At 33.1% G+C, this 16,652-nt stretch overlaps 1 protein-coding gene across 2 annotated transcripts in view; it reads right to left on the bottom strand.

The window, feature by feature from the left end:
* Positions 1 to 16,652, bottom strand: part of MYH10 (myosin heavy chain 10) — a 227,432-nt gene that overhangs the window by 132,504 nt on the left and 78,276 nt on the right. For both annotated transcript variants that reach the window (XM_051995701.1, XM_051995702.1), the window contains exon 6: positions 9,271 to 9,363. In XM_051995701.1, the coding sequence (XP_051851661.1) occupies positions 9,271 to 9,363 (93 nt within the window). The remainder of the gene's footprint in view (positions 1 to 9,270; positions 9,364 to 16,652) is intronic.

Here is a 16,652-nt window from a genome sequence, read left to right as displayed (position 1 = left end):
CCTAACTTGCAGAATTAACCTTGCTGGTGAAATGAGTACATTTGTTTGGTAAATTGAACATTCCTTGGAATTGCCCTTCTTTAGTATTAGCACAATTGATCTTTTCTAATCCAGTAGTGCCTGTTGTGTTTTCCAAATCTGCTGGCATATTTAGTGCAGCTCTTTAACACCATGAAGTTTTAGGATTTTAAATAGCTCAGTTGGAATTCTGTTACCTCCACTATCCTTATTGTTAACAGTGCTTCCTAAAGCCCACTTGACTTCATTCTCCAAAATGTCTGGTTCTAGATCAGTAACCACACTATTGTGGGTAATCTTTCTTGTATAGTTCTGTATATTTTTGACCAAACAGAGGACTTTCCAAAAAAAAAAAAGACAACTATCCATGAACACAAATGATACTAGAAGAATAAAGTTCAAAAAATATTGTGAGGTTCTGATAAAGGCCTCATTTCCAAAATATATAGAGAATTGACTCTAATTTATAAGAAATCAAACTATTCTCCAATTGATAAATGGTCAAAGGATATGAACAGACAATTCTCAGATGAAGAAATTGAAACTATTTATAGACATATGAAAATATGCTCCAAATCATTATTAATCAGAGAAATGCAAATTAAGACAACTCTGAGATACCACTACACACCTGTCAGATTGGCTAGAGTGACAGGGAAAGATAATGTGGAATGTTGGAGGGGATGTGGGAAAACAGGGACACTGATACATTGTTGATGGAATTGTGAACACATCCAGCCATTCTGGAGAGCAATTTGGAACTATGCTCAAAAAGTTATCAAACTGTGCATACCCTTTGATCCAGCAGTGTTTCTACTGGGCTTATACCCCAAAGAGATGCAGGATGAATATAGAGGACTGGCAAGACTTACATGAACTGATGCTAAGTGAAATGAGCAGAACCAGGAGATCATTATACACTTTAACAACAATACTATATTATGAGGATGTATTCTGATGGAAGTGGATTTCTTTGACAAAGAGACCTAACTCCGTTTCAATTGATAAATGGACAGAAGCAGCTACACCCAAAGAAAGAACACTGGGAAACGAATGTAAACTACTGGCATTTTTGTTTTTCTTCCTGGGTTATTTTTACCTTCTGAATCCAATTCTCCCTGTGCAACAAGAAAACTGTTTAGTTCTGCACACGTATATTGTATCCAGGATATACTGTAACCTATTCAACATGTAAAGGATTGCTTGCCATCTGGGGGAGGGGGTGGAGGGAGGGAGGGGAAAAATCAGAACAGAAGTGAACGCAAGGGATAATGTTGTAAAAAATTACCCTGGCATGGGTTCTATCAATAAAAAGTTATTTAAAAAAAAAAAAAAACAACTTAAAATCTCTATTAAGTGCAAGGCTGGTATATATTAAATTACTATCTGATTGTCAAGTGGACAACAGAGAGTTAGAAAACTGATAACAAAAGGAGATTATTACAGCAGAGCTGATCCATATTCCTTGACAATGGAACATCCCAAATTCAGAGCCTAACATATCACTCCCCAACATGTTATACAAAGAAGATGAAATAAAGACAGGAAACTGACCAAGTACAAACTGCAACCCATCCAGGAAGTGACAGAATCTTTAAAGCATCGAGGAAGCATTTAGTGAGATGTCCCAGAAATTGAAACTTATTAAGATAATGAAAAATATCATGGACTATATAAGATCCCAAGAGAATATCTCTGAACTTTAATATCTATCAACTCTTATTTTTGTTGTTGTTCTTTTGACATATCAAATTCTTCACAATCCCCTCCCCCCACAAAAAAAATATTGTGAATGATTATGATGTCAAGAAACTAAAGACCAAAGCAAGATAGTTTTAAGTTTTCCTCACTTTGAGATGCTCAAGGCAATAAGAAAGAAATAATTTGTAAAAAAACAGCTAATTAATAAGGTGCTGTCCAAATGGAAGTCAGACCTCTAGTACATGGTTTAAAACATAAGGATGAGACTGAGTGAGACCTGGTCAAAGATGAAGTAGAACCAATAAAAGCTGCTAAGAATGCTATTGTTGGAGTTAGCAAAAGTGGTGGCAATACCATTTTAGACAGAGCTTTGTGAAGTTTATGAATAAGATATCATCTTGGACACCTGTGCGACATGATAAAGATAGCTAGCTAGTGTTGTTCCAAGTGGTTGGGCAGGTACTTTGACATAGTGACTGTTTAACCAGGCCTCTAATTTTAATCAGTTCTTATCTAACAACATTTTTATAGCATACATTTGACTAACAACCACACTATTTCCCATTCTTTATACTCAGAAAACATTCATTTATTCTCTAAAGTAGTGCTGTCTTATAGGATGTTTATCAGCAAATGGTAGAAACTAGATTACAGGTCATTGTATCCTGTTGTCTAGAGGTTACCAAACTTCTCCACATAGAAGATCTATGAACCTACTAAAAAAAAAAAAAAACAAAAAACCTTTAAAAACTGTAGCGATATTTTTAATTTTTATATCACTTTCATTTCTAGATATTACTTTCTCTTCTTTACTCAGACAGCAATTGTATTGTAACCTGTATTATGAAGGTCAATATTCCAAGGGTTGATAAAGAACCATAAGGAGAGCAACTAATCTGCACAAACAGTGTAGACATTTTACCTTTCAAATTTTAACAATCATCTTTGATGATCACCAAACCTGAATACAGACTGCAACCACAGCATAGACTGAAAAATATACCCCAGCACTGAGAATTCAATTCTGAACACACTATACCTATAGTTCTGAGAAGGTTCAACAGTACACCTTCATAGGCTGGGGATTTTCATTTTACATATAATATGAAAACAATAAATTTGAAAGCCTCAAATGCTTATATTAAAAAATAAAATTCAAGCAACAAAAAAGAAAGCAAAGATCTTAAAACAAAAAGATAACATGAAGATACCAATAAGCTGGATTGTGGGCATAGGTGGTTAATTAAAATAAAGAAGAGCATTGAAACCCATGTGTCACACAGCTGATTAAAGGATATGTGAAGAAAAGAAAAAATTGGGGGTAGGGGAAGAGAGGGGAATGGAACAACAGTATGGAAAGACTTCATTTGAAATAGATGTTGTTTAACCCCAAGGGGCAGAACCAAAAGCAATGAGTGGAAAAGACAATGGAAACCCATTTCTTTTAAGTTAAATTACCTTTCAGCTCTAACATCTACAGGGTGCCCCAAAAGTCAGAATGCAGTTTTAAGCCTTAATATCATTAAAATTTCACTCTGACTTGTAGTACCCCTGAATATTCTGAAAGACTGTTGATAAGAAAAAAAACAAACCAAAACCAAAACCAATTTCACTACTCAATAAAAGGCCATAATTTTGGAACACAATTCTACAATATCCTTTTTGAAACTGGGTTATCTAAATTGTTAATGACCACAAGGGCCCTGAAAAAAAAAAAACAAGAGAAAATCTACCTTCCTCTTTACTTCACAGAGATGGGTGACTATGGGAATAGAATACTGCACATGATGTCACTCTGTTAATGTTTGTTAACTATTTTTTTCTCTATTAAATTCCTTTCACCCTTCCCCCATACACCTTACTCCTATACCTAAAGAAATTACTGTCTGAGTAAGGAAGAGAAAGTAATAGCTAAAAATGAAAGTGATAGAAAAATAAAAGATATCGCTACAGTTTTTAAAGGTTTTATTTTTTTTTTAGTAGGTTCATAGATCTTCTATGTAGAAAAGTTTGGTAATCTCTAGTCAACAAGAGAATCTATCTGCTCTGGCCATCACCAATTACTCTCAAGAATATGTGTTGTCCTCTGAGATACCACTATACATTTCTCAGATTTGGCTTAGATGACAGGAAAAGATAGTGACAAATGTTGGAGGGGATGTGGGGAAACTGGAACACTGATACATTGTTGCTGAGTTGTGAATGGATCCAACCACTCCGGAGATCAATTTGGAAACATACTCAAAAAGTTATCAAATTGTGCATATCCTTTGATCCAGCAGTGTTACTACTGGGCTTATATCCCAAAGAGATATTAAAGAAGGGAAAGGGACCAGTATGTGCAAAAATGTTTGTGGCAGCTCTTTGTGTAGTGCCAAGAACCTGGAAATTGAATGGATGCACATCAATTGGAGAATAGCTGAATAAATTGTGGTATATGAATGTTATAGAATATTACTGTTGTGTAAGAAATGACCAGCAGGATGAATACAGAGAGTTTTGGAGAGACTTACATGAACTGATACTGAGTGAAATGAGCAGGACCAGGAAATCATTATACACTTCAACAACAATACTATATAAGGATCAATTCTGATGGAAGTGGGTATCTTCGGCAATAAGAGGATCCAATTCAGTTCTAATTGATCAGTAACTAACAGAACCAGCTATATCCAGCGAAAGAACACTGGGAAATGAGTGTGGACCACAATGTAGCTTTTACACTCTTTCTGTTATTGTTTACTTGCATTTTGGTTTTTCTTCCCAGGTTATTTTTACCTTCTTTCTAAATCTGATTTTCTTATGTAGTAAAACAACTGTATAAATATGTGTGTATATATTGTATTTAACATATACTTTAACATATTTAACATGTATGGGACTACCATTTAGTGGAGGGGGTGGAGGGAAGGAAGGGAAAAGTTGGAACAGAAGTTTTTGCAAGGGTCAATGTTGAAAAATTACCAGTGCATATGTTTTGTCAATAAAAAGCTATTTTTAAAAAAAGGGAATATATTTTGAAGAATTGCACGTATTTAATCTGTATCAGATTACTTGCTGTCTTGGGGAAAGAGAAGGGAAAAGGAGAAGGAGAAAAATTATGAACACAAAATTTTACAAAGCTGAATGTTGAAAGCTACCTTTGCATGTATTTGGAAAAATAAAATGCTATTAAGAGAAATAAAATCCCACATAAAGGGAAAAAAAAGAAAAGAAAAGAATGTGTTGTCCATTCAGTGATGGATTTAATTCCAAAATGGAAATAACTACCAAAAAATGTGTGGGGAAAAAATGTTTATCTCAGCTAATATTCACAGCTAACCTTCTGATCTACTGGGCCCCCTTTTTCTTTCTCAATATTCTACTTTTTCAAATCCATGCCTTTCTCTTCGTCTGCTTTTCTTTCACACATAAGGAGGAGGTGAGAAATCAGTTTCCTCTTCCAGGACTACCTCCCCATACTTCTCAATTATAAAATCCTTCTCTTTGGCTTTTAAATCCACCCACAATTTGTTTCTATGGTTTGGCCAAATAGGACTCATTATTATACCATATACATCAGTCTATCTTGGGTTTCCAGGTTTTTGCTTTTGCTTTCTCTCTATATGTTCCTTCCTCAATTCTCTTGTTTCTTCCAAAACTCTCCTCAATATCCATGCCTATATGGAGATTTCCCTGATCCCTTTCAGGTGCTAATATCCTCCCAATAAAAAAGTTCTCTTATGCCCATACTTATTTATAAACATGTCTTCCTAGTAAAACATAAGATCCTTGAAATGTCTCGTTTTTGTTTCCCAAATGCCTAAATAGTTTCTAGCACATAGTAAGTGCATAATTCTTGATAGTTTAATCCTTTGCCTCTTCATTCTTCATTTTATGCATAGTTTCCTTCTTTAGTCATAATAATGGCTTAATTTTGTGTTTTATTTGTTGTATTTAATTAACAGATTACACAGAAGTGAATTACACATTCTCTTATGTATTGTTATTAGAGGTATGTCTATGGTCAAAGATATTGGAATTCCTTATAAGAAATAGTTTTGAAAACATTTGTCTAGGTTGAACAATGACTAAACTCTGAAAAAAAAAGATTGCACACCTACTTTCTTTGGAAAAGAGGAAACATCCCTGGGGATAAATTAGTTCTTAACTTAACTTACTCACTGGTTCAATATATTGTCCAGCTATACATTCTGTCTATGGTGGGAACTTAATATTGTCTTAATTTGCATTTTCTGATAATTAGTGAGATTGGAGATATTTTCATATAGTTATTAATAATTTGTTTTTCTTCCTTTATAAATTACTGAGTATATAAATGGCCTAATAAATTTTGTCACCTAAATAAACATTAGAATAGTTCTGTTTTTTGTTTCTTTAAATAACTAGTTTGAAATACAGATTAAGCATAGAATCTAGAGTTTCTTAGTTCAAGGACAAATCTATTTGAAATCATTCCATATGTATGGCCAACATCTGGCAAATACTTTAAGAAATAGAAAAAACAAAACTAGATGAAAAGATAGAAAATGAAAATTACTTAAACTCCAGAACTGGCCGAATTCTGGAGAGAATGATACGCAAGGAAGTTACATTAAAAAAAATGGAACGCAGATTTACTCCATGGCAACTTCCTTAAAATGGTTTTTAGTGAATAAGAAATCTAGTCCCACATGGACCCACACTTAACACCGTATACCAAGATAAGATCAAAATGAGTCCATGATTTAGGCATAAAGAACGAGATTATAAATAAATTAGAGCAACATAGGATAGTTTACTTGTAGTAAACTTGATAGTAGACTTGTGGAGGAGGAAGGAATTTGTGACCAAAGATGAACTGGAGACCATTACTGATCACAAAATAGAAAATTTTGATTATATCAAATTAAAAAGCCTTTGTACAAACAAAACTAATGCAAACAAGATTAGAAGGGAAGCAACAAACTGGGAAAACATCTTCACAGTTAAAGGTTCTGATAAAGGCCTCATTTCCAAAATATACAGAGAATTGATTCTAATTTATAAGAACTCAAGCCATTCTCCAATTGATAAATGGTCAAAGGATATGAACAATTTTTAGATGATGAAATTGAAACTATTTCCATTCACATGAAAATGTTCCAAATCACTATTGATCAGAGAAATGCAAATTAAGACAACTCTGAGATAACACTACACACCTGTCAGACTGGCTAAGATGACAGGAAAAAATAATGATGAATGTTGGAGGGGATGTGGGAAAACAGAGACACTGATGCATTGTTGGTGGAGTTGTGAATGAATCCAACCATTCTGGAGAGCAATCTGGAATTATACACCAAAAGTTATCAAACTGTGCATACCCTTTGATCCAGCAGTGCTACTACTGGGGTTATACCCCAAAGAGATCTTAAAGCAGGGAAAGGGACCTGTATGTGCCAAATGTTTGTGGCAGCCCTGTTTGTAGGGGCTAGAAACTGGAAAATGAATGGATGCCCATCAATTGGAGAATGGTTGGATAAATTGTGGTACGTGAATGTTATGGAATATTATTGTTCTGTAAGAAATGACTAACGGAATGAATACAGAGAGGACTGGCGAGACTTACATGAACTGATGCTAAGTGAAATGAGCAGAACCAGGAGATCATTATTTACCTCAACAACGATACTGTATGAAGATGTATTCTGATGGAAATGGACCTAACTCAGTTTCAAACGATCAATGATAGACAGAAGCAGCTACACCCAAAAAAATAACAGTGGGAAATGAATGTAAACTATATGCATTTCTGTTTTTCTTCCCGGGTTATTTTTACCTTCTGAATCCAATTCTCCCTGTGCAACAAGAGAACTGTTCGGTTCTGCATACATATATTTTATCTAGGACATACTGCAACATATTTAACATATATAGGACTGCTTGCCATCTAGGGGAGGGGAAAAATTGGAATAGAAGTGAGTACAAGGAATAATGTTGTAAAAAATTATCCTGGCATGGGTTGTCAATAAAAAGTTATTATTTAAAAAAAAAAAAAAAAAAGAAAGAAAGAAAGAAGTCTAGTCCCTGAGATTCGAGATGACATAATTCTTCTGATTTCTTGGGAACTATATAGAACAAATGAGTAAAAATAAAAAAAAAATTTTCTTCTTCAGGTAAGCAGATTTCACAACACAGCCTATTAGTAAGCTGGGAATAGTGCATTATCAGAATTAATGGAGTTCCCCAGGAAGTATTAGAGTCCTTCCATTGTCTATTAGGCTTCCAAGAAGTCAGTTTATCAGTGAACAAGATGAGCAAAATAAGACACTGTTATCGCTCCCAGTGAATCAAACCATGTTTGTAAAATGCTTTAATACCTACTGGCATATATTAGGTATTCAATAAATGCTTATTCCCTTCATCTTTCTCTTGCCTATTATTCCAAATACAAATCTAAGCTTTTTGAGAAAAGGAAAATTATTCATGTATTTATAACTGCAAGCCGACTGTGGAACAATAGTTATGTACAAGAGTTAAGTAAAAATTCCCCTCTCTCTCCTAAGGTTTTAAAACAATGCTGATGGGTTCTATGTACCTGCTAGGCAATTTGGTAATAAATAAAAACAAATAGGTTTGTACTTTTGAGTATGTAAATCCCTAAAAGGAAGAAAGGGAAAATTCAAGTAAAAAATCCTTAGCCATGGAAAACTAGAAGGCTTGACCATAAAAATAGAGAAGATAAAAGATAAAATAGAACATTAGGAGTGAGAAGACTTAAGTTCTTGTCCTGATTTTAACACTACCACTATATCTGTGAACTTGATAGGCTGATGATTTTTACTTTGTGGGACTCAGTTTTTTCTTCTGTAAAATGATGAAATTAGACTATATTGTTTCTAAGGTCCTTTATAGTTCTAAAATACTGTTCTATGTATTTACAGAATCTTAGGACTAAAAGAGACTTTAGAGATAAAGCTTAATATCCTAGTTTTAAAAGGAAAATTTCATATTCTTTTAGGAACTTAACACAACTTCCAAACGCAACTCTAGAGTCCAGAGAATTGTATCCAGTTCAGATCAGATCTGGTCCAAAGCAGAACCGGAATAATTGAGAGGGAGGTATAATACCAAGAATATTAAAAAAAAACTCTTCCAACACAGATCTCAATTATGCATTCTCCATGAATATGGATATAACATCTCCAAAATATGCATTTTCAATATGTATTCTCTTCTCAAGTGTCATTCTGTCCAAATACAACAGCTAAAAAAGAGAGACTACAGTACAAATTAGCAGACACATTTTAAAAAATAAAGTCAAAACTGTTGGTAATTTTTGGTAATTCTGTAATTCTTCATATAGATAAGACAACAAGACCAAATAATGTTTTAAGTAATCCCATGAAATAGCAAACTATTATTAAAATTCTATTACTAACAGCACTTATTTTTTCCCGACAATTCATTTGTCTTCTATTTTGCAGTTCAATTTCTATTTAAAATTCTTAGAGGTACAATAACTTTTTTATCTTAATTCATATTAGTAATTAACAAAGGAATTAAACTTTATGGTGCCGTTAAACTTACAAAACGAGAAGAGTTGTCATTTTTCACAGTTTTTGCATTTCCAAATGATTCAAGGATTGGATTTGCTTGTAAAAGTTGCCTTTCAAGTTCTCCCTAAAACACATTACATACAAACACAAAAACAAACATAGAAGTGTTTATATTTATGTTAAACTAAAGTCTTTAATTAACCCTCAACTGTGATTGCCTCTACTCTTTCTTTTTCATACCAGTTTCTCCGCTCCCCCGTTTCCTCTTCCCCTCTCCCCCCCCCCCCCCCCTTTAAATAGGTCTTCTTAATCCTGGATATTTTGATAGGACTTCACTAAAAATGAAGTAAATATAAAGAGACTAATGTTGTTAAATAAAGATAATGGAAAAACAAATTAGGTATCAATTTATGGGGAAATGAAAGAAACAGATTTCCAAAAGTAATATGTAGCTTTATTGCAGTGATTTTTAAAGCCAAAGCTCATTATTAAAAATTAATGTTATATTACATGAGAGAAGAAGCACTTAAACACAGATGATCAACAGATACAAGCAAAAATACTCTAATATGGGTTGAAAAAATTACTAACATTATTTCTTCTTCAAATTGAGTTCAGACAACTGAATTTCTTTTGTTTATATCCAGAAAGATTCACATGTGTTAGAATATCCAAGACTTAACATGTGAATTTGTATGTAAATCACAAAAAACTATAAAATACATTAATCCATAAAAGAATAGTATCATGGTAATGGTAAAGAATAGTATCATTCTTTCCTTGAAGAAGCTATACTTTTAGACTGGAACTAAAAAATTGAAATCTGTGAATAAAACTGGATTGCTTTTTCAAAAGACACATTGCTGTGGTATAAAAATTGACAGAATCTGACCCAAAAAATAAACCAGCTTATAGAAGTGAGTTTAAAATGGAAAAACAAACAAACCCCAAACCAAAAGACCTGAAAATTAGAACCTAGTTGCCATGCAAATGTACTTTCTCATATTCACTTCACATATGTAAAAAAGAAACAAGTATGGTTATTGGTAAATCAATATAACTTAGCTACTGTGGGCCTTCAACTTTAATATGTATAAAATAAGTGATATAGGTTGGAGGACTTCTAAGGGCCACATCCACCCTACATATGCTACAGGCATGACTGAAGTTTTAGTAGTGTCAAAAGTCAATATTTTTGAAAATACTGATAAGTAGCTAGGTGAAATTGAACGATAAGACAGATATGAGTTTCAGACCATCCCTATCTCTAAACCATTCAGATAGGTGAAAAGATTGTTTATATACAAAGATGTTTGATTGTATATTAACATCCACGTTAATAGTTCCAAAACAGTTAGCTGGATCACCAAGATTTTCACATATTTTAATGAAGAGTTGGACTACAAAAATTCAGCACAACAAATCCTAGCAAATGGCAATCTGTTTTTTTTTATATGGAGAGTAATTTAATTATACAGTAATAAATCACTTACCTGGCAATAGATATTTCCACATCAATGAATTTTTAAGATAAATGAAATTTATGAAATTCAAAATTTTAAATTATTAAGCACTTATTTAACTTTAATTGTATACCAGGCATCATCCTCAGTACTGGACACATATATCCATACACACACTTAAAAAAGCAAAATATAATCTTCTGAGCTCTGTTCTATCCAAGGAGTCACTAAATATAAATAAATTAGTACATATAAGATACACAGAGTAGCTAGAAAAAAATCTTAGGTTCCAGGCCAGAGGCACCATTCTCCATACCACAGGATTAGAGGTGATTACATTAATAAATTCTCATTACAACAAATACATACATACATACAAGAGCAGGCAAAGAAGAAAGAACCCAACCATAGAAAGTTAATATGGGACTAGGGAAGACTGGGGTTTGTCTTCAGAGGAGGATGCTGAAGTAAAAAAATGATGAAAAAGAAAGTTAACCCACCAGAAAAGGAGATCCAGAATCCTAAAGAAGAAAATGACTTCTTGAAAATTAGAATTAGGCAAGAGGAAGGCAGTGAAGTTAGAAGACCAAGAAATAAGCAAATAAAATATAAAAAATGAAAAAAATAGAAGAGGTGAGATATCTCATAAGAAAAACAATAGATCTCGAGATAATTGAACTATCTAAAAGCTGTGACCAAAAAAAAGAACCTTGATTCAATAATACAGAAAATACTCAAATTGTCCTGAAATTACAGAATAAGAGAATGTAGAAATAGAAAAAAAAAAAAATCCACCTATCACCACCTGAAAGATTTTACAAGGAAAACATACAAAAACATCATTGCTAACTGGAAACCCCAAAGTAAAGAGAAAATTTTACAAGTAACAACAATAACAAAAAAAATTTTTTATGCTGGAACTAAATTAGATTTGTACAGGATTTATGAGCATCAACAATAAAAGACCACAAGCTCTATTATATCTATAACTATATATATTTATGTTTGTTATTTTAAAACTAGGCCTATGAAAAATATTATATTCAGCCAAATTGAGTATAATATGAAATGAAAAAATGGACACAACTTTCAGATTTTCAGAATTTTGTTTCAAACAAATCTAAAGTCAACAGAAAATGGAATATATAAGAAACCCACTTCAAAAATTAATTTCAAGAGATTCAATGTTTTATATTTGGAAATGTAAACCATATCTGAGATTGATTATCAGTAATTGGATAGTCCCCAAAGAAAGACTGAGGAAGAAATGAGTATTATCTAACTTTAAAAAGCAAAACTGTTTAGGAAAAGGCAAAAATAGTTCCAGAGCTTAACTGAAGTCTACTTGTGGGAGGTTGAAGATAGGAGAAGACAAATAAAGTAAAAATGCATAGCAGAGAACAACCTACAAGGAAGCAAAGATGTAAAGTTATTAATATAATGTCTTCTATTATCAAATATGCTTTCTTGAAATGGAAATTTATTATTACATATTTTGAATCCTCTCATATGATCTGTTAGGAACATGTCAATGTTTTTCCTTCCCCTTTTCTATCTTTCATTCTCTTATTTTTTCCCTTGTTTTGTATTTAAGTTTTAAACAAATAAATAAAACAATTGAAATAACAGATAACAGAGAGAAGGGAGGGAGGAAGAAGAAGAGGAGAGAGGGAAAGAAGGAAGGAAGGGAAGGAGGGAGGAAAGAAAAGGGAAGAAAGGAAGAAGGGAGGAAGAAAGGGAAGAAGGGAAAGAAGAGATGGAAGGAAGGACGAAAAGGAGGGAAGGAAAGAGGGAGAAATGAAAGAGGGAAGGAAGGAGAGAGGAAGAGAAGGAAGGGGGGATAGAAAGGGAAGATGAAAGGAAGGAAGGAAGGAAAGGTTTATTATGTAGTATCTACTACATGCTAGGGACACTATGCTAATTTTTTTTTTTTTTTAAGATAGTGATTTTCGTAACAAATTTTGCAAGACAGGGCTATTATCACCCTCCTTCTAGAATTGAGGAAACTAAGTCAAACAGGTTCAGTGACTTGCCCTGGGTCATACAGCTAGGAAGTTTCTGAGGCTGGATATAAACTTAGATCTTCCTGACTCCAGGTCCAGTACATGGACATGATCAGACCTGTAATTTAGGAGATAGTCTCCCAAGTCCATATCTTGCTCTTACAAAATTTCTCACTTTCTTTCATTTTACACACACACACCCTACCCTTATCACACTATCTCCAACCTCTGTGCCTTTGCATTGGCCCCATACCAGGACTGCACTCCCTTTTTCATACATATCACCAAATTCCTTTCTGTTCTTAAAGCTGTAATTCAAGCATGATCTTCTACATAAAGTTTCTTAATCCTATCAAATGTTGGTGTCCTACTTAAACTACCTTATTAAACAAATTGTTATTTGTATTTATTCTATGTATAATTAATTATTCTATATATGTTTAAATGCATTCTTAAATAAAGTGAATGAAGGACCTAGCACAGTACCAAGGTATAAGACAAACAGGTGTTCACAGTTAGATGATGATTCTAAATTCTAAAACTACCATAATTTCAACAATTTGATTTTAACTAGAAATTATTACTTACTGACGCCCATTTTAGACTACTCCAACTACAACCAAACGTTTAGCAGTATTTTCTTGAACCACGTTTTTTATCAATTCTCTTAAGCTCAATGAGACAAGACAGAACACTAGATATGCAATCAGGAAGATCTGGTACACCTCACTTAACTAAAATTTGTATGATCATAGGCAAGTCATTTAATCTGAGCTTCAGAATCCTCATCTGTAAAATGAGGGAGGTAGTATTTATACTACCTATTTGAGAAGAAGGAAATTCTAGGACCAAAAAACTTTAATTTATGAAAGAGGTAGGAGAATAGGAGATATGGAGAGAAAGATTTATCTCAAAATTCTTATCTTTTTAAGGTCAAGTTACAGAAACCACTCCATTAAGATGAGTAGATGTTAAGGGAAGAAAAGAGGTAATATGGAATGAGCCCTGGCAGGACCTCTGTTTGTAGGTAGAAATTGCTGTTGCCCACCAGTACAGGATACAGAGGATTTGGGTTGTGGTAGATGGGACATAATTAGCCAAGTACTCAAATGCAAAGATCAAAGATCCTCGTAAAAAGGATGCCAGGAAACTTGGGTCCTGCTACATAGTCCTATTCCTCATTTTTTTCAAAATTTGGCCAATACTTATAAATATTTCCCTTGATGGGAAACTAAGAGATGCTAACCAATAGGCAAAGAATAAATAACTCCCGTCTGCTCAACCTACTTTTCCCTATAAAATATCTACCCTGAAGTATCTCCTAAAGAGCAACCAGTTCCCTGATACTGCTTGGTCCCATTCTGCTTTATTTAACAATAAAGCTTTTTCCTTTGAGAAACCAGTCTGGTGTCCAGATAATTCTTATCTATTGAACCTGCTCTCCTACTGAAAAAACCCGTAATTTTCAGACATAGATAAGGAAGCTCTTCTATAAGTCCCAACGTACCTCTCAAATAGGGAAGTACATCTTTCTATTTCCCTCCCCCTGGAAAAAGGATTCAGGAGACAAACAAATCTAGAGAATTTTTTTAAAGGATCCTAATATAGTATTTTAGGAGCTAACATTAACAAAGCCTTAACTCAAAGAAATGTCACAGTGCTAGAAAACCTGCAATGCAGTTTTATATCTCTATTCAAGTTATTACATTATCTATCCAATAACACTGCAGGACTCTCCTTTATCCCATCCTCCATCTGCTGAGCCAAAACCATAACTCACAAGAAATGTTTCTGATATGGATGAAATCAAATAGACCACAATTTGAATTAATATCATGGATAAAGCAAAGACATAAGTCCAAGCTTAGCCTCAAAGAAGAAATGTGAGAAGAGATTTCCTCCCTCACCATTTTAGAAGTGGAAGTCTAAGGGTAGGGAACATCGTATATAAAGTTAGGATTTTTAGATATGACTACTGGTGTTAATGAACTTTTTTAATTTATATTTTTAAAAGATCTATTATAAAAGACTATTCTCTGAGAGAGAGGAAAAAGAATATACTGAGAAATGTAAGTAATATAAGAACTAAAGATATCAATAAAAATCTATTTCCCTAAAATCTATTCTCTTGACTTCAGCCCCTTTCACAAAGGAATGAACAAAATGATTATCTTAGGCATCCTAAAACTACAAATATTGCTAATTTCAATTACATCCACACTAGACAATTTCCAAAACTCAACATTTTTTTTTAAGTGAAACTAACAAAATAATTTTTTATACAGATAAAGAATAGTACCAATTCACTTAGTGAAAAACTGATCACCTGGCAAAAGACCTGGTGAAACTAAATAATGATTTATGGACACTTTATTGATTAACATCCAAAAAAGGGGGGGAGTCTTCAAATTGGAGAAATTATAATTCTCTACCAAGAAGGGAAATAAACTTTACTCTAAAAATAAAGGAAATTATCAACCTGAAAATTTAAATATAATGCACATTCTGCCATCAACTACATAAAGACCAGGCTGAAGGCTAGTGAAAATAAGAACTTACTCCAGTTGTTGTTCAAATACAAAAAGCCTAAAATACAGAAAAGCTAAATTTAAAGTAATTACATTTAGTAACTTATCCAAAAAAACTTGAGCTTGGTTGCTCCACTGGCTAACACACTATCCAAACACAAAAACTGTCAGAGTCAATGTGAATGGAAAAAAGGAACACAATTATACTTTCAGTAAGATAACTAATTGTATGATTAAACTTATTAGAATTTATTTCATAGGGACAATTTGTGGCCAATAATAAAATCAATGGTCCCAAATATCTATATGCAAATGCTCTAAATTTATAACCAATAAGAGGAGCTAGAAGTCCTAATGTAAGGAATTACATTACACTGAGGACTGAGGACTGTAGTGAAGAAATTTAGGGTTTTATTATATGAAAATTAATTGAAAAAATTAGATATATTAACCTGTAGAAGAAAAGATTTGGCAGGAACATGGTAACTATCCTCCAGTAATCTCAAAGGTTAGCAGGTAGAGAAAAACAGCCCCAAAAAGCAAAACTAAGCACAAAGGGTAGAAGTTGGAAAAAGGCAAATTTTAGGCTTAATGTCAGGGAAAACTTCCTAACTATTAAGAGCTATCACAATGTGGAGTGGTAAGTTACAAAGTGTTAGGTAGCTTTTGGAGGTCTTCAAGCAGAACCTCAACCACTATTTGCTGGATATTATATTAGGAATTCTTTTCATAAATGGTTTGAACTAGATGACTATTGAGATTCTTTCTCTTTCAACCCCTCAAATTCTATGATTCTGTAACTTGAGTTGATATTACTATTTCCTTTTCTTTACAAAAAGTAAAATATTTGTATTTTTAAAAAAGGAAAGACAAATCAGAACAAGGGATGATGGATTATGCTAAATCTTTACAAAGTGACCACAGCTTTACCATCTGATTATACAATCTAGACTGCCAATTAAAGGTTAAATCCTAAAATCCTAGAGTACCAGGTGCAAGGTCCTTCTAGCCTTGGGGGAAGTAAGTAGCAATTTCAACTTTAATATAATGCTTAGTACCATCAAACTACTTAAGAATATAGTCAATATAGTCAAGAATTACCTATGAAAAATAAATACAACCTCAAGCCAAATTTGGAAAAATCATCACAGAAACATAGACTAGGTAGAATAAGCAAAACCTCTAATACAGATAGTTTTTGTAAACCTCAGATTAAAGCAATGTAAAACAAGATTGATGATGATTTTAAAGCATGGACAAAAGAAGCTTTTACTGCTTTTGAAAAAATATATATATACACCAATGCCAGATATAGATAAGATAGGTAGACACAGATATATACATATACACATACAATATACAAAAGGGAGCATTCTGAAGTTTAAAAATGAAATTTAAAGGAAAGTATTAAAGTAATGT

Source organism: Antechinus flavipes, chromosome 4 (assembly GCF_016432865.1).
Source record: "Antechinus flavipes isolate AdamAnt ecotype Samford, QLD, Australia chromosome 4, AdamAnt_v2, whole genome shotgun sequence".
Classification (NCBI taxonomy): domain Eukaryota; kingdom Metazoa; phylum Chordata; class Mammalia; order Dasyuromorphia; family Dasyuridae; genus Antechinus; species Antechinus flavipes.
The sequence above is the reverse complement of the archived record's forward strand: the minus strand, read 5'-3'. Positions and strand labels throughout refer to the sequence as shown.